The sequence below is a fragment of the Siniperca chuatsi genome, linkage group LG4 (assembly GCF_020085105.1).
Source record: "Siniperca chuatsi isolate FFG_IHB_CAS linkage group LG4, ASM2008510v1, whole genome shotgun sequence".
Lineage (NCBI taxonomy): Eukaryota > Metazoa > Chordata > Actinopteri > Centrarchiformes > Sinipercidae > Siniperca > Siniperca chuatsi.
The window spans coordinates 32,807,614-32,825,610 of NC_058045.1; the positions used below are offsets into that span (position 1 = coordinate 32,807,614).

Here is a 17,997-nt window from a genome sequence, read left to right on the forward strand (position 1 = left end):
AAGACGTTTTACAGGTGGTGCTGTGGACATTACATACACTATATTATGGTGGAGGAGTCTCGGCCTGAGGGACGGCAGCAGGCTAAATTATAATCTGCTGATTATTTCCTCGATTAACTGATGAATTGTTTCTTCTATGAAATGTCAGAAAAAGACGCCTGTCGCAGTGTCCAAAACTCAAAGATATCCAGTTAACAATTGTCTGAAAAACTACAAAGGATCTTCAGACAGCACGATGTTCCTGTGTTCTTTAAACCAGGCAACACTTTATGACAGAAACTCGTTCACCCTAAGGACAAGATGCCCACACAGAAACAGAGCAATGTAGTCTACTCCATTCAGTGCAGTGAGGAAAACTGCAAAGAGCGGTACACAGGTGAGACCAAACAGCCACTTCACAAAACACTTCATCAGCACAGACGACACGCTAACTCAGGATTACCGAGGTGAAGATTCTAAGTAGAGAGAAGAGTTGGTTTGAAAGAGGAGTCAAGGAAGCCATTTTGTGAAAAAAGAAAACCCCTCTTTGAACAGAAAGTTTACCACAGTGTATTAACACCGTGGTCAAGCCAATCACATGCTAATCAGGTACTTAACAGTGATGAGGGAGGTGCAGCCAGAAAACAATAGGCCTGATTACTGATTACTGGGCCATCAAGGGGCTTATGTAACACAGAGTAGCTTAAATTTCTAGTTCCCATCTCATTTCTTCACATTTGAGAATGACTTCCGGATGGGAGCCGAAACGTCTTGATCCTGAAAACAGCGTCCAGACGACTACGACTGAAACCTTTTCTACTGTAGAACACTCCTGGACGAACGAGGGACTACACCGCCCCAGTTAACAATGATATAAAACAGCAGCTGCACCCAGAGAATGACGACAATCAGAACAGTTGGGGGTTATTTTTCTGTCATTGATTAATTGATTGATTGATTGATTGTAATTAATGAATCTTGCAGCTCTTTACGGACATGTGAATGTGTTTGGTGCAGCTTCCGGTTATCCGCCTGTAATACAGCTCTCGTGTCTGCTGAGTCTCCTCATGTGAAAAGTAAAACTAAAGGTTAAACTCAGACGCCAGGAGGAACCTTCGGCACTTTTCGGTGCGACACCGGAAGTCCCCGCTCCTGTTTGGACGTGCACTTCCTGTTGTGACTCCCGCGGCGCCTCCGCAGCAGACGGTCCGTTAACAAACCGAGAGAGGACGCAACCTTCAGGTAAAGTAACGATACCACGTTTGTAATGTTGTTACCGGTGGCAGCAGGAAGGTTTAATGACTTTCACACCGATGTGTCGCCGTGTTTGTCGGTAGCTACTTTAGCTACCTGTGCTAACGTGATCCAGCTAACAAATGGACGCTACTGAGTTTGTGTTTGCAACAAAGCTGATTTTCTTTCGTTTCCTCTGTTTTAGTTTCTGGACCTTTTTATTATATAATTAGTTTGATCTGTATTAGTGTTAGTCAAAGAATCCAAGCTTTGTTTTAGATCGGACAAAACTCCGTAGAAACCGCAACGTTACCTAATTAATCGGTGCGATCTTTGTGTCGTTAACCGGTTCTCTGATTCATTCTTCCTCAGGTGAACCGTCCTCAGCACCTGGATGATACGAGTCTGGATTCAAGGTGAAACAGAGTCGTGAACCAGGTGTCTAACAGTGCCGGGAGAGGCCATGGATGAGCCGTTTGCCAGCAGTCCCTGTTCGTCTGAGGCGGACAGTCCTGGAGGTCTGAACCGAGGCTGCCTCCTGGACCCCGCTGACGTCCTCTATCCGGACCTCTCCATCATCGTCCCGGAGACACCCAGGTAACACGGCTCCTGGTCTCACCTGCGGCTCACACCATCTACAGAGAGCACTGTCGTGCGCGGCAACACGGACACTACAAACTAAATCCTGTTCGAGGAACATCGGTGTAACAGCGTTGAGTCGTGCAGATGTTTTAGAGCCGACAGATGCAGACGAACGCAGATCAAACTACTGAAAACGCTGTTGGTGATGCGGGCCGCGTGGCCACGCTGGCAGAGGCACCGGCCGTGTGTTTCATTTCACTCAGAAAGTGACAGAAAGGGTTTTTTCCATCTTAGCAGAGTAAAGATCTGTTCTCACCTCTGCCTCCAACCAGGACTGTCGTCAAGTTCCCAAATGGCAGCGAGAGCAAAGACATCAGCCGCCGACTCCCCACCTTCAGTGTGTAAAGCCCTTTGCTGCTTTCAAGTTAATGTTCCTCACGGCTTCAGTCAGACATGACGGCACATTTACAGAAAGACTCGCGGAGCTCGGTGATATTTAGTTAAAATGTTCTGATGAGGAGTGAGGCTGTTTCCTCTCAGGCTGCATCGCTGGTGGATTTTAAAACGTTTGTTATTATTACTGTTTTTATTAATGAGCATCGTGAGCGCGAGGGACGAGCGAATTCTGCCGCCTGTTTGATAACATAACTCAACGTAAAGCGTTTTGCTGCCACCATCTTTGTTAAAAGCGGTGCAGAAATGTTTCAGGTCCGACCTCGTAAGATTTCCAGCCCGACTTTTACGTAAAAGCGCCTCGGGTGTTTATTCAGACACGAGACCAACGTGTTAAATCACGTTAACGTAAAGAGGTTCAGGTCTGAAGGGAGCCTGAGTGTAACGTACAACCTATTTGTGCATCTCGACTGCAGAACAGTCGCACACAGTAGGCCAACTGCACCACAAGTAAAGAAGTGCAGGAGTGTACTGCACAGACCCCAAACAGATATTACTAAAACTGAACCAACAAAATAGAAAAGACAGACAAAGGGACGTTTTACTGGTTTATAGATTTTGTTGGCACAGAAAGGTTGAGATGTTAAGAAGGACATTAGATTTGTCAGTTTGAAGACGCATCATCACCTTGATCCGCTGTATTAAAGAGTGAAGCAATGCTGCGGTCAGTCGCATGTACACCAGATGGATTTGGGTTCATTGATTTGTTCCAGACGTATAAGAGCGCTTCAGGTATCGAGGCCCAGAAACTAATAACAGTCATAGGATGTTTTTTGGCAAATTTACTGTTAGAATCTGATTGTTTGTTTCAGCCCGCAACTTGGCAAACGGAGGCGACGTGGTCGCATCGCAGAGGAGCATTTCAGTCCCGTGAGTCTTGATTTAGGTCCTCTTATTGTCGCCGTCCTCGGCTCTGTAAGTACGGAGGCTGACGGCTGCGTTTCTCTGTCCTCAGCTGGCCGTCGGCGGCTCTCCGGGACGACCGGAACTTTCCGCCGGCAGCGACCGTGGATTTTCACATAAATCCAAACGCAGGAGGCTGGCTGCAGCGGTGGGAGAGCAGAGCGTCGGCTTCGTTCCCGCTTCGTCGCTGAGGGCTTTTCCTCTGTGCAGCTGGCTGGAGGCCCCGCTGTCGACCGCATCCTGTTCCTCCTCCTCCTCTTCCTCCTCATCATCCTCCTCCTACCTCACGCCAGTATCAGAGGAGGAAGCGGAGGCCCTGACCGTGACGGGCTCCACAGTAGAAGCCAGTCCTGCTTGTCCGACCGCAGCGACAGCTTCACCACCGCCACCACCCGCCTCCGGCTCGCTGTCCTTCCTGACTGCAGAGGAGAGGAGATGGCTGAACGACGAGCAACAAAACCCGTCAGCCGGTAAGGACACAGTGTAGATATTATCAGTAAAGTTCATAAAAATAATTACAGCTGTGTATCATGTTTTCATGCAACACATCACCAAAGAGGAGCTCGTGGAGGCGATTAAGGTTCTTTAAAACTCTCCGCGCCTGATTGCCGCAGTTTGTGTCCAAAAACACGCAGAGTCGTAACGGTCGAATCTGAACACAGACATGAAACACAGCTTTAGATTCAGTGTCTCCGGATAAACATCTGTAAAACCCACTGAGACACCAGAGAAGAAAGCGGCTGCAGAACCTGCCTGAGAATCCTGCTGTTTCTGAGTTTCCTTCAGTCTCACAGTGATCCAGAGACAGCTGTCTGTCCGTCCACGGGTCCACTGCAGACAGGAGCTGCTGACTGCTGGTTCGGCTGCTCTGATGGGACAGTCTGACTGCATGTGAACACATACAGGCTGAAACAGGCTCACAGCTAACTCACGGACTCCATGGCAACAGTATACTTCCTGTTTAGCAAACTCAGTCACTGCTGCAGCTCACAAAAACTTCTGCTCCTTATCCGGGTTAATTTAATTAATTATATCTTTAGGAAGCGTTATGTCCTGCTGGGAAAATATGATAATTATAATAATAATAAATAATGATTGGTCACATCCGCCCTACTGGTTTTCCATCATGTGAAACAGGTGTTACGTTCACGCGGTATTAAAGTCTTAGATTTAACTTGAAACTCTGTATTTGTCATAATAATTGATCCAGAGGAGACAATTCAGCCTAAAGCTTATTGATTCTGTGGTTCTGATCAGTCATTTCTTCTGCAGCTGCGTCGGAGCAGATCGTCATCAGCGACGACGAGGAGGCCGCGGTTCGCTCGGCACAGGTGGAGGAAGACGAGGCGTTGGCTCAAATCCTGCAGGTAGGATCCTTCACCTGCAGACAGACGACTCGCCTGCGCAGAGTCGACTGTGGGGAAATGTTCATGATGCTCTTTGCTTACTCAGGCCCAGTTTGACCGAGAGGAGGCACACAACAGACACCACCATCATCATCATCATCATCTTCATCAGCAGAGCCATCACACGGTGAGACAGCCGCTGCACCTGTACAGTAAAACTTAAGATAAACGTGTGTGTGTGTGTGTGTCCAAAGCCTGAAACATCTTACTGCTTCAGGAGTTCTTTAATGTGAACAGGAAGTGCTGTAACAGCTGTGCGATGACTAACTGAAGTTAAAGTCCGAACATCGCCCAGAGCTTTGACACCTGTGTCGTTGTCTGCAGTACCACCCCTACCTGGAGCCCAGCTGGATGCCTCACCTGCTGGCTGCCGTCTCTCCTCTGGTTGGCTTCGACGACGGTGAGATCGCAAGCACGCGGCTCTGAGTTTTTAACTGTGGTCTACTGGGTTTCTGAAGGCACGGCGGGGGGAAAAGTCTAAGATTTCAGATGGTTAATCTGGCGACACCCGTGGTTGCCGTGGTAACAGTAAGTGTGGTTTAATACCACGACAAACACGGGTTGAGCTGCTAGAAATCCAGCGTTAGAGCGGCTGGTGTCTGGTTACAGCGCAGCCAAACAAACTGAGGTTGTTTTAATAAAGACGTCGGTTAATAATAATCACAACCTCCATCTGATGTCACGCTGCTGCTGCTCGTTCCTGCCGGACACATTCACAAATCCACTGCTCTCTGTGGCCGCCGCCGCCGTCAAACGCTTCACGGGAGAGGACGTCTCGTTTCCTCGCCAGTGAGCGAAACATGGATGCAGCCACAGACTGCAGTTCACACTAATGTTCACTTCCTGTTTTAAAACCGTCAGAATCAGTCCAGTTAACCTGATACAGCTGGTGTGTTTGCACAGATCTGATTGGTCAGCGCAGAAGACGTGGGCGGAGCAGGAGGAGGAACGGCCCGTCTGAGTTTTCTGAAGACCTTCAGGGAAACGACTACGAGGTGAGGAGGAGGAGCTAACATTTAGTCCCGTTGAACCAGGTTAGGAAATAAAACCACTGATCGTTTGAACCTGCGAGCCGAGGTCGAAGACTAAAGTCTAACTTTTAAAACTCGCTGTGCTTTGTTTCATCTCACATTTTTGGAAAAACTGAGCATCAAAGTGCTGCTTTACATTAATGCACGAGGAATAATAATCTGATGATATAACAGACGTTTACTGCAGTAACGGGTCTGAATCCTGCCTCAGCTGGCTCTCGGTCTGGACGTCCGCTTGCTTTCTTGATGATAATCACTAATGCAGAAACCAGATGCTGACCCACCTGATCACTGACGAGCATCTGGTTCTCAGTGTGAGTGTGAGTTTGGGGATCCAGCACAGTAACAGTCGTGGTTGGTGGTAGTTAGTTTCCTGTCGCTCTTTACAGTCTGTAATATTTCTGCCCATCCGCTCGTCTCTCAGGCTCTTCTGGAGTTCGAGGAGCGTCAAGGTGCCGTCGTGTCCAAGAAGTTGAGTCGGAGGGAAATCCAGAGGTTTCCCACCAAAACCTTCCAGTCTGCCAGCAGCGCCGGAAACACTCAGTGAGTCCAGCAGCTGGTCCGGCCTGGACCGCCATGTCAGGCCTGAATCTGATGCCGGTCTCTTACCTGTGACTCTCCTCTGCTGACTGATTGACAGGTGTCAGATCTGTTTCTGTGACTACACTGATGGGGAGAAGCTGCGGATGTTGCCCTGTTTCCATGACTACCACGTCCAGTGTATTGACCGATGGTTAAAGGTAACAGCTCTCACACACACACACACACACACGTTCTGCTCCCGATTCAGATGGAAAATCAATTAAACTGCAGAGTGAAGGTTATTTATTCCGTCTGAACATTTTGCTAAATCCTCGTCTTCATCAATCAGAAGTTCAGATTGACGCCACTCTCGTGTCTGCACGCTAAATATGACGCTACAGCCGGTTAGCTTAGCTTAGCATAAAGACAGGAAACAGGGGGAAGCAGCTGGCCCGGCTCCGTCCACAGGTAACAGAATCCACGGCTCGCAGATTAAAAACGCTGTCTCGTCTGCCGATCAGATCAATCTGAACATCTGACTCAGATCATCTCCCCAAATGTTCGACTGTTCCTTCAAACCGACGCAGGTTCATGTATCATACTTTGTTTCGGTGTGTTGGAATTAAAACACGTTTGAGAGACGAAACGATCGACAGATCAACGGATGGTGGAAATAATACCTGCTTTCTGCCTGACAGGATAACGCCACCTGCCCGATCTGCAGAGCCAACCTGGCGGACCGTGACTCCCTCGCCCCCCCGCACCTCTGACCTCTGACCTCCGGCCGGACATGTTTTCTACTGAGAGCTGACGGGTTTGTGTTCTCGTCCTGCCGGTATTTGAGTCTTGCTGTCGTTTGTGTTTGATGAACGACATCTCTCTTTTCTTTTTTTACACACTTTTATTTAATCGTCGTCTCTCAGACGTGAATCGACTCTTCAGGAATAAAACGATGAAACCTTTGAGCTGCTTTTTGTTTTGTGTTGAGGACGGCTGCAGTCTGCTGTTTAATAAATGAAGATTTCTTCCTCTTACATTTGTCTCATTTTGTCAACATTTCTGAATTGGACATCGGGACGTGACGGCGGCTTTCCCGAGTCCTGCCGTCAGAGTCCCTCTCAGTCCTCGTAGTAGCGCTTCTTCATGGCTCTGTATTTCCGCAGGTAGTAGAGCGCCTCCAGCTCTCTGGACACGTACTCCCCCCGAGCGATCATCTCCCGGATCTGCTCCGGGTCCCGCACGGACTTGTTTTTAGTGAACGCCGCTCTCAGACGGTCCCTGAAGTAGTCGCCACCTTTAGGATACTCTCGTCCGAGGTAGAGGAGCTGTGGAGTCACACAGGGACGAGGTTCAGATAAAACAAGTCTGTGGTGGTGAACTTGTACAGCAGCGTGTTAGTTACCTTGTTTTCTCAATGAAAACACTGATCTGTATGCGAACACAGACGAGGACTCTGACTCCGGTTTAAGTTGCTCAGAGTTAAACAAACAGCTAAAAACAGCAACAACGACATAAAACGTCTCTGAGTCCGACTGTTTCTGCAGGTTGGAAACAGACTAAATACTGACTGTAGACACACACAACCCACTACAGCCAGACATCTACAGACAGTACACACACACACACGTCTACAGACTCTACAGACACACATACGTCAACAGACAGTTTATACACACACACACGTCTACAGACTCTACAGACACACACACGTCTACAGACAGTTTAGACACACACACGTCTACAGACAGTTTATACACACACGTCTACAGACAGTTTATACACACACGTCTACAGACAGTTTATACACACACGTCTACAGACAGTTTATACACACACGTCTACAGACAGTTTATACACACACGTCTACAGACAGTTTATACACACAGTTTATACACACACGTCTACAGACAGTTTATACACACACGTCTACAGACAGTTTATACACACACGTCTACAGTTTAGACACACACACGTCTACAGACTCTACAGACACACGCGCGTCTACAGACAGTTCTCACACACACTCACACATCTACACAGTTCACACACATACACGTCTACAGACAGTACTGACAGCGGGCGTCTTCATATTGTTTTATCCGACAGATTCAGTTTATCAGACGTGACGAAGAAGAGCAGCTCATCTTCTTCTGAGGCTTTTTGTTGATCGACTAATCGATTACTCGGCTAATTGTTTTAGCAAAAAGTTCAGTTTCTCATAACGTGAAACTTTAGATATTTTCTTGTTATATCACCGAACTTTATTTATTACACCAAATTAACAAGTATAGGATAGGATTCGTAATGTGCCAAATATTTTCTGATTAATTGATCGTTTGGTCTGTTGAATGTAAACAAACGTCTTCGAATGTCTCGTCTGACCGACAGTCCAAATATTCAGTTTCCTGTGATGTGAAACAGGAAGCTGCAGAATGGCGATATTTGAGGATTAAATGCTGCTCAAAACAGTTGCGATTAATTTTCTGCTAATCGATTAGTCGCCTGATCGTTTGTGCGTGTTCTCGAGACAAGTGTAGTTTTTAATCTGGACACATACGTTTCATGATGTCATAACAACATAAAGAATCATTAAAACAATAAAGTGAACGTAGTTTTTGCACTAAACGTCTTGAACGAGACTCTTTTTACACTTGAACGTGTTTAGAAAATGAAGAATACTGGATGAGCATTTCCTGTACAGCATCTTCATGGATCAATTATTGACAAGATAACTGTCTCAGGTGTTTGTGATTCGCTGTCGCTTTATCAATAAATTCAGTGCTCACCACGTTCTGACGCACCTGTTTACCAGGTAATGATATTATTACACGACAGCGACGGGTTTGAAACTCGGACGGAGACCGGCCTCGCGTCATTTCTGACTGAACGTCCGCAGCAGCAGCTGCTCCTGAACCAGAACTACAGACTCACGTTCTTATAGAGTCGAACCACTTCGGCCCTCAGGGGGTTCGCCATCGTCCCGGAGCTGAAACACACACGGTTACATTAATGTTCACTTCTTCACTAATAATAATAATAATAATAATAAAAAAAAACTTTATTTATAAAGCAAAACAAAGTACAAAGTGCTTCACAACAAGAGAAATAAAATAAGCAGTTCAGGTAAAATCAGGATCTGCTTTCAGATAAAAATGTTTTGAGACGAGACTTAAACGAAGACTCTGACTCAGACAGCCTGATGTCTTCGGGCAGGTTGATCCAGAGCCTCGGGGCCCTGATGGCCAAAGCTCTGTCCCCCTTAGTTTCCATCCTGGACTCAGGAACAGACAGGAGACCCCTGCCGAAGATCTCAGACTACCTGAAGGTTCATAAGGGATTACAAGGTCTAAAATACAGTCTGGAGCCATGAAGAGCCTTAAAAGTCATCAACAAGATCTTAAAATCAGTCCTGAAACCAACAGGGAGCCAGTGTAAAGAGGCTGAACCAGGTGTGATGTGGTCGCACCTGGTCCTGGTTTACAGCCGAGCAGCTGAGTCCTGTACAGTCTGCAGTCTGTCAGAGTGTTTAGATGAAGACGAGTGAACAGGCCGTTACAGTGATCGAGGTGTGAGGAGATAAAAGCACGAACAACAGTTTCTGCGTCACTTAAAGGCCGAACGCTTTGTGTCTTCGGTCAGTCGATCAGTAATATTGATTAAACCTGCTAACGCGCCACACAGGAAGTGGTAAATATAACGAGCCCGAACTACATTTAAGTAACTTGGCAGAATGTAGTTGATGTTCCCAGCGCCGATACTGAGGGAATAATAATAATGCTGCTGAAGGAAACCGCATCTTTTCCAGAATCTGAAACACAGTTTTGCTTCTGCAGTTTCATAAACTGCAGGTGAAGAAAAAGGTCATTATTTTTTAATGTAATTTAAAATTATATTCAAATTATATTACAGTAAAATATCATTTGTGAAACTAATAGAATTAATTATCAATTAAGTCATATTTTAGACAAGTTTGCAAGTGTGACTGAAATAAAAGGAAACCCCATTTTTATTATGTTTGTTTATAAATCGGCTGAGTCGCCTTTCTTACAGATTATTGATCGGCAGCTGAAAGACGGAGATCATCACTTTATGCTCTTAATGTTGTTTTGTGGCATTTTCTGCACTAAACGCTTTGACTGACGTTAACTAATGCGACGAACAATTTAATTATTTAGGAACGATCAAAGAAACGCTGGAGTCAATGCTTTTTACTTGGTTGTTCTACTGAATTTAGCTTCTGCATATTTGGGTTCATTTCACACACAAAGGCAACTCAAAGTTCACGATGCATTAAAACCTGAAATAATAAAGAAAAAACAGCATAAATGCAAATTAAAAAAAGAATAGAAATTAAACAGTTTAGAACAGAAACAGGACAGGTCAGGGTCAGTATTTAAGGTTCAGGTGCAGAACGTCAGGTTTGAACGTGATGACCTCAGAGGGGTCACGTGGTGAACGTCACAGGTGTGTTTTGGTCCCGAGCCACTGGGATTCATCAGGAACTGAGTACATCTGATCAGTATTTCCATTTTCTGCCTCCTTCTCCGTCCACTGCGCCACATCTCAGAGGGAAACCACTGCATTTATTTAATAACTAGTTATTTTATTGATTATATTTTGTATTAATCTGTAAATACAGTAATTCAAAGCGGCTCCAGCTGCATCATTAAAGTGATTTAACACATTTAAGCATCAATCATTATAATCCAGTGATATATATTATTCTGCATAATGAGAACTTTTACTTTTGGTACTTTGAAGTATATTTTGATGCTGATACTTTTAGACTTTTACTTACATAAAATGTTCAGTGAAAACAAACAAACAAACTCAGAGATCCCGACCCGGATCCTGGAGTTAATCCAGATTTGTTTGTTGTGAGCAGTTTCATGTAGAAACCGTCGGTGCAGAGAAAACAGTTCCCACATGAAACTGCTCACCAAAACAATCCAGAAGGATCGATAGCTCCTACAGGTGAGAGGGCAAACACTGTGAGGTTTCCAGAGCACCTGGACCCAGACCTGGACCCGGACACACTGGGAACCAGCGAGGAGGCCGAGTGTGACGGTGGCGAGGCCGACAAGCGAGCTTCGTCTGCGGGAAGGAATCAAGTCTCCTCGGAGCATCTAAGCTAGCAAGAAGCTAGCTAACGACCTGCTAGCAGTTTAACTAACGGAGCCGGTGGACGACACGCGACTCACCCGACACAAACACGTCAGCAGCGGCGTTACAGCAGTTCAAGAGTGAAGGTGTCTGCTTACCTGTCGCGACGACCTCTGCGTGAACTTTCTCCGGTACAAAGTGCAGTTCGGTAAACGCGCTGAGCTAGCTAACCTCAGCTAACTAGCTAAAACCAACAGACCCCGTTTCCTGTCGGCGGTTTGTATGAAACTGCGCCGTTTTAACGTTTGACGTTAAACGGTGCTTTTACATTTAAGCTTTTGTAACGAGCTCGGTGTGTAACAGCTGACAAACAACCAAAGAGCAACTCGCGCAGAGATAGCAATCCTCCCTCAGGGTTTCGCACATGCGCACACCTACTTAGAGAGCAGCTTGTAGAGTTTCTTCCTGATTTTATGTTTTAAAAGCCAAAAGTAGGAATTTAGAGGGGAAAGTGGGCGTTTTTATAAAATTCCAAATATTTTACTGTGTTTATTAACAGATTATATCCCACAATCCTTTAAAGTAGCTTTAATTAAACCGCTTCTTAAAAAGCGACTCTTGATTCAGGTGTTTCAGCCAACTACAGACCTGTATCCAACCTTCCCTTTCTCTCTAAGATCCTTGAGAAAGCAGTCGCCAGTCACTTGTGTGACTTTCTAAATAATAATAGTTTATTTGAGGATTTAAAGTCCTTCTCCTCATCTACAAAGCTCTTAATGGTCAGCCACCATCGTATCTTAAAGATCTCATAATACCTTATTACCCCACTAGAGCACTGCGCTCCCAGGATGCAGGGTTACTTGTGGTTCCTAGAGTCTCCAAAAGTAGACCGGGAGCCAGAGCCTTCAGGTATCAAGCTCCTCTTCTGTGGAACCAGGTCCCAGTTTGGGTTTGGGAGGCAGACACCATCTCCACATTTAAGAGTAGGCTTCAGACTTTCCTCTGTGATAAAGCTTATAGTTAGGGCTGGCTCAGGTGAGTCCTGAACCATCCCTTAGTTATGCTGCTATAGACCTAGACTGCCGGGAGACTTCCCATGATGCACCTCTTTCCTCTCTCCTCCTCTCCCTCTCCGTCTGTATGCATTTTCATCCCATTACTGCATGTTACTAACTCGACATCTTCTCTCTCCCGTAGTTCTGTGCTTTCTCGTTTCTCTCCTCTCTCCTTCTGTCGCTTTCAGCAGGTATTTCTGCCTCCAGAGCTGCAGAGTCTGGATCTGTGGTTGTGGGCCGCCTGCTGCCCCCGTGTTCCTGCAGAGTCTGGATCTGTGGTTGTGGGCCACCTGCTGCCCCCGTGTTCCTGCAGAGTCTGGATCTGTGGTTGTGGGCCACCTGCTGCCCCCGTGTTCCTGCAGAGTCTGGATCTGTGGTTGTGGGCCACCTGCTGCCCCGTGTTCCTGCAGAGTCTGGATCTGTGGTTGTGGGCCACCTGCTGCCCCCATGTTCCTGCAGAGTCTGGATCTGTGGTTGTGGGCCACCTGCTGCCCCCGTGTTCCTGCAGAGTCTGGATCTGTGGTTGTGGGCCACCTGCTGCCCCCGTGTTCATGCAGAGTCTGGATCTGTGGTTGTGGGCCACCTGCCGCCCCGTGTTCCTGCAGAGTCTGGATCTGTGGTTGTGGGCCACCTGCTGCCCCCGTGTTCCTGCAGAGTCTGGATCTGTGGTTGTGGGCCACCTGCCGCCCCGTGTTCCTGCTCGACAACTGCCACTACAGCTGTTGTTATTGTTATGTCAGTCTGATGTACATCAAAATATTTAACTGTTATTAAAAAATAAGAAAACGTGAAGAAGAATTTCTAACTGCTCATTTAGCTGAAAACAGTTCAGCACTTTTTGGAAATATTTGCTTCAGATTCTCATTCTGGTTTCTACATTCAAACAAACACTGAAACAGAAAATAATGTGAATCGTTGATGAAATTTTCTCGTCAAACTTAAAACAAAAGCTAATTTTGTGTCAAAACCAGCTCGAGCAGAAAGGTGACATCAAACGCGAGTTATGGCTGAAAGCAACAATCTGAGGGGAAACGTGTGAAATCAGGTGTGAGCTGCGGCACGGGAGGATTAATCATAATGACCAACAGAGTTTTTAACATGGAGGACATTTTGTTGATTTTTATCTGCTTTTCCAGATTCAATAATTTTGTTAACAATTAAAAGAAAACATCTGCTTTCATCATTTAAAGTGACACAGAAACGAGTTCTTGTTTTATTTTCAATATGAATCTTTTTTTTATTCTTTCGGCAAAATGTTTCTCATTAATAAAAACATGATACAGGCACACATGAAGCCACCAGCTGCTGATGCTGTAAGAAAATGTGCGGCTGAAAGCGTGAACTACCGTGTTACCAACATCGAAACACACACACACACACCAACTTCACTCACATCTGTGGTGCTGCCGTCGTCCTCGGCACCCGGAGGCGCCGCCGCTGTTCAGCCGCCGCGAGGCGGCGACGTAGAAAAGAAAGCAGCTCTGTTCGTCCTCTGCGGTCAGCAGCGACGACAACAGGAAGGCAGTGTTCTCCACTTTGGCTGGATTCTGACCCGAGACCTTTCTTGCCCCAGGTCGAGACTCTCTTTATCCCAAAACCGTCTCTAACCTAAACGTAGCCCCGCCGATGGAGAGACAGTCTGGGAGGAAGCGCTGCCTGAGAGGCTCAACTCGGGGCTCCACAGCTCCATCCCGGATCAGGTCAGTAGTTGGTCTTCAGCCTGCGGTTCTCCTCCTTCAGCTTCTCGATCTCCTCCACCAGAGACTCGTTCACAGAGTATTTCTCAATCAGACTGTGGATCTCATTCTGAAACACACAACATGAACACGGGTCACTGGTTCAGCCCAAAACGTCAGTGTGTTTGTTAGAACGGAGCGTCGTCTCGCTCAGGATGCAGGTTTTAAAAAAAGGATCCGAATCGATGCAGCAGATCCAGAGAGATCGTCTTTTTTTATTCCACAATACCTGCTGCCTACATTACCCACAATGCACCTCAGCCTCTGACAGTTGTGTGTGAGACTGTGGTGTGTTATGCTAGTAGCGGCTAATGTAGCTCACTTCTTTCTGACTCCACACCGACAGATCTGTTTCATTAGTCTTCAGCCCCGACCGACGCCGACTCAAGTGACATCACCTGAGGACATGTCTCAGACTGCACTCAGCTCCCTCTGAGACACTGAAGGCTTTATACTGCTTTAAAACATGTGCAGTAGCACTCCCCAACACCTGGAGACACCTGGAAACACCTGGGGAACACCTGGAGACACCTGGAGACAGACGCTAAGGCTTTAAGTAACCTGGCTCCAGGCAGTTTTCTCCACTAAGCTGATTTCTTAAACATCACGTAAACAAGAAACCTGGTTTCAGTAATCGGGGTGGGGGATTAGAGAAACTTCACGTCGTCTTATTTCCTGTGTGACCTGAATTCACATGTTCATTTGAGTTTGTAACTATTGCTGCCATCAGAGTCTAAAGTCGTAACAACCACGGCTGGAAATGTAACTCTAACCGTCACCAACGACACTGACGTGAACATGGACTGCAAACAGGAGGAAGAGATGAAAGCGGTTCGTACCAGCTGGATGTAAAACTGTCGGACCATCTCCACCTGCAGGTTGACGACGTCTCTGTGACAGGCGTCCCTGAAGAGAGGAGGGAAGAACATCGAGACCGTTAGGTTCCTACATGTCCATTTCATATTTATCACTTTGTGGTATCGGCCTTAAAGGAAGGAGTCAAAGGTCAGACCTGAAGTCCTCCAGAGTTTCATGGATCATGTTCTGAATGAAGTGGATCTGCAGGGAGGTGAGAGGAGCAGCTCCGGCGTGTCCCACCACCTCTGCGATGTTCTGGGAGAGAGAGGAGGAAACCGCCGCCGACAGAGCTGGACCTGAAGGTACAGACAGTCCTGTTAGTAACCCGACTCTGTTTCCTCAGCTCAGTCAGGGTGCTGCTGCTGCTGCTGCCGGTCCAGAGAGGCTCCAGAGATCTGGTCTCTCTGTCTACTCAGTGAGAACCTGAGTTTCTGCTGTGGGCCAGAGGTGAGCCAACACCAGAGGAGATGTTCTTTGTCTTTGTGGTTCTCGTGTTTTTCATCTAGTCCACCATCAAAGTGACCTCACATGAAAACTAGCAGAGAAAACACAAACATGCATCGAACACAGAACCATGTTATGTTGCTCACGCAGCGCTTTATCTGCAGAGTCGGCATCTCGCCTCTTTGTTCCACGTGACGCGCACAGTTCTCAGCAAAGAGCCGGTGAAAGCGACGTGTTGATAGTCGTCGATAGCGGCAACATTACACCTTTCAGTCGTAGTCGTCTGGACTCTGTTTTCAGAATCAAGGCGTTTCGGCTCTCATCCGGAAGTCATTCTCAATTGTGAAAATGGTCTGAAAACTCAGAAATTTAAGCTACTCTGTGTTGCTTAAGCCCCGCCCTCAGGGAGGAGTCTACCTGAGTGTCTGCCTAGTTTCACCTGAAACTGACCTTCTTTTTCCACAGTTGAGAATGACTTCCGGATGGGAGCCGAAACGTCTTGATTCTGGAAACAGAGTCCAGACGACTACGACTGAAACCTTTTCTACGATAGAACACTGCTGGACGAATGAGGGACGACACGTCTTACACCTTTCAGTACAGCGTCAGCGTATCTGCAGAATACGTCGCAGTCATGAACCTGCGCTCCTGTGGACAGATTCCCTTCAGCTGTTAACGAGGCTTTTATTGTGTTTATTAAAGGAAAACTCCGGCAGCAGCGGCAGCGAGCTGCAGCAGTGCAGGTGGAGGTGGCGGTGTGGCCCAGGCGTAAGCAGCGTGTGCCGTTTGGAACGGCGCGGTAACCAAGCACCCAGTGGGAATCAAACCCCCGACTCTGGCCGTGTCGGTGCCTTGCTCTACCTGCTGTGGTGGCGGGTGGAGCTCCGTGGACAGGTGAGTCGTAGCTCAGCTGAGCCTGAATACCATTGGCTCTCCTGAGGCTGGGTTCTGGAGTGAAGAAGGGCGGGGCCGGCTGACTGTGATTGGTCTGCTGGGACGATGTGGGCGTGGTCTGACCCTCCCCCTCCAGGCTGGAACTGCTGGCCTGATCGGACTGTCAATCAAGAGAAATGTTTAGCTTTAAATTTTCTACGCCATGTTGTGCTTTTACGTTACGCTGTTAAACACAGAGATGGAGGGCAGCACCTTTCTGGAGTCACACGGCTCAGCTGCTGCAGCTGGGATCGGCTCCTCCTCTTTGATTGGTGGGGGGGTCTGGAAGACGGACAGCGGGGTGTAGCATCGCCCTCCAGAGGCAGCCAGGGGCGTTCCCAGGGGGGTCTTACGGTGCGAGCTGGCCCCTGAATGAGAGTCTGAAACACAACGATTCCCATCTGCATGACAAAGTTCACAGGAACCAAAGACCAGAGAGACGCTTACGTCCACTTCACTGGGCGGGGTACATTTAACTGATCTCTTAAACGCCATGTAAACAAGAGAGCTGGTTTCAGGAATCAGGGTAGGGGATTAGAGAAACCTGGTTTCCCCAGGTAGACGGGTAACCTAGGAGAATATCATGAAGAGCCCGGCCTCGACCTGCTCTGTAGGGAAAGTGAGATAACTTCCCTTACGAGCTGGCGCTTTATAAATAAAACTGAAGTGAATCAACAAGAAATAATACGTTCTGGTATTTAAAAGATTCCATCCAAAATCTGACGAACTGAAACTAACACAAAGTCGCCTCTAGAAGTCACACACACACACACACACACACACACACACACACACACACACACACACACACACAGTAGAGTGAAGCAGGTCCGACCTTCTCTGACTGGGGAGAAGATGTCCAGACTGGCTCGACCTATGACCTGCTGACCCTCCCCTTCTCTAAGCATCTCCAAACTGGTAACTATGGAAACACAGCATCAGAGTTAGTAGAGAACCAGCAGCATCGTTCAAACCAACTTCTGTCAAACTTAAAAAGGGACTTCCTGTTTCACCTGGCGTTCTTCCTAACGGCGTGTCTCCGGTCGTCCCCTGGGTCCTAGAGTCTGGACGAGCGGCACGAGGACAGAAAGAAGAGCTGAAGGTTACGCTGTGCTGCCGTCTCACAGGACCAGCAGATAAATACATACAAGTTTCTGAGATGTGACATTATCATTATTATAATCAGTGGTGGTGTAGTGAACCAGCAGGAATGGCAGGGCAGTAATCTTTAATAAATACTGAATATACACTGTGCCCAGTAACATACTGTACGTTAGAGGTCTGTCATGTGATCATTTACAGTTCGATACATACATATATAGCAGTATACACACAGACTGTAATCTAGATACCATGGCCCCCACAGACAAAATCAAGACAGCTGCCCCGTTTCAGCCTGTATGTGTTGACATGCAGTCAGACTGTCCCGTCAGAGCAGCCGAACCAGCAGTCAGCAGCTCCTGTCTGCAGTGGACCCGTGGACGGACAGACAGCTGTCTCTGGATCACTGTGAGACTGAAGGAAACTTAGAAACAGCAGGATTCTCAGGCAGGTTCTGCAGCCGCTTTCTTCTCTGGCGTCTCAGCTTGTTTCTGGAAGTTTATTCTGGACGGACGTCAGAGACGATGACGTCCTCTGGACATGTGAGTCTCACTGAACGACTCGACGTGAGTTTCATGTCTGTGAGTTCAGACCTGACGGAGTTACGACTCTGAGAAGAAGAACTACTAAATGATCTTAATCTCCTCCATCAGCTGTG

General features: G+C 47.2%; 3 protein-coding genes across 8 annotated transcripts in view; 1 reads left to right on the plus strand and 2 right to left on the minus strand.

The window, feature by feature from the left end:
• Positions 1-834: 834 nt before the first annotated feature.
• si:ch211-59o9.10 (uncharacterized protein LOC561841 homolog) lies at positions 835-7,143 on the plus strand. The gene is made up of 11 exons (XM_044192299.1): positions 835-1,221; positions 1,585-1,809; positions 3,060-3,117; positions 3,203-3,620; positions 4,423-4,517; positions 4,603-4,683; positions 4,881-4,956; positions 5,460-5,551; positions 6,012-6,130; positions 6,228-6,327; positions 6,808-7,143. The coding sequence occupies exons 2-11, from the start codon at positions 1,676-1,678 to the stop codon at positions 6,877-6,879; spliced, it is 1,245 nt and encodes a 414-aa protein (XP_044048234.1). The 5' UTR covers positions 835-1,221; positions 1,585-1,675; the 3' UTR covers positions 6,880-7,143.
• lyrm5b (LYR motif containing 5b) lies at positions 6,991-13,793 on the minus strand. 5 transcript variants are annotated; one of them, XM_044192303.1, is made up of 3 exons: positions 13,661-13,793; positions 9,041-9,095; positions 6,991-7,434 (listed from the first exon to the last, which is right to left on the minus strand). In XM_044192303.1, the coding sequence occupies exons 2-3, from the start codon at positions 9,083-9,085 to the stop codon at positions 7,228-7,230; spliced, it is 252 nt and encodes an 83-aa protein (XP_044048238.1). In that variant the 5' UTR covers positions 9,086-9,095; positions 13,661-13,793; the 3' UTR covers positions 6,991-7,227. The 5 variants fall into 5 exon arrangements, with proteins under 5 accessions (XP_044048238.1, XP_044048237.1, XP_044048239.1 ...); XM_044192302.1 differs by lacking the exon at positions 13,661-13,793 and adding an exon at positions 11,371-12,034; XM_044192304.1 differs by lacking the exon at positions 13,661-13,793 and adding an exon at positions 11,311-11,358.
• nedd1 (NEDD1 gamma-tubulin ring complex targeting factor) overlaps positions 13,473-17,997 on the minus strand; it is a 14,330-nt gene continuing 9,805 nt past the window's right edge. For both annotated transcript variants that reach the window (XM_044192298.1, XM_044192297.1), the window contains exons 10-16: positions 17,252-17,302; positions 17,074-17,160; positions 16,452-16,618; positions 16,167-16,359; positions 15,016-15,157; positions 14,843-14,909; positions 13,473-14,073 (exon numbers count right to left, since the gene is read on the minus strand). In XM_044192298.1, coding sequence (XP_044048233.1) covers positions 13,969-14,073; positions 14,843-14,909; positions 15,016-15,157; positions 16,167-16,359; positions 16,452-16,618; positions 17,074-17,160; positions 17,252-17,302 — 812 coding nt within the window. In that variant the 3' untranslated portion in view covers positions 13,473-13,968. The remainder of the gene's footprint in view (positions 14,074-14,842; positions 14,910-15,015; positions 15,158-16,166; positions 16,360-16,451; positions 16,619-17,073; positions 17,161-17,251; positions 17,303-17,997) is intronic.

What these genes read in the sequence shown, in the direction of transcription:
- si:ch211-59o9.10 (XM_044192299.1), top strand. Translation starts at nt 1,676, where the DNA reads ATGGATGAGCCGTTTGCCAGCAGTCCCTGTTCGTCTGAGGCGGACAGT. An exon ending in CAGAGGAGCATTTCAGTCCC is followed by an intron (nt 3,118 to 3,202) that starts GTGAGTCTTGAT and finishes CTCTGTCCTCAG; the next exon opens with CTGGCCGTCGGCGGCTCTCC. An exon ending in GCAACAAAACCCGTCAGCCG is followed by an intron (nt 3,621 to 4,422) that starts GTAAGGACACAG and finishes TTTCTTCTGCAG; the next exon opens with CTGCGTCGGAGCAGATCGTC.
- lyrm5b (XM_044192303.1), bottom strand. Translation starts at nt 9,085, where the DNA reads ATGGCGAACCCCCTGAGGGCCGAAGTGGTTCGACTCTATAAGAAC. An exon ending in TGGTTCGACTCTATAAGAAC is followed by an intron (nt 7,435 to 9,040) that starts GTGAGTCTGTAG and finishes GTGACTCCACAG; the next exon opens with CTCCTCTACCTCGGACGAGA.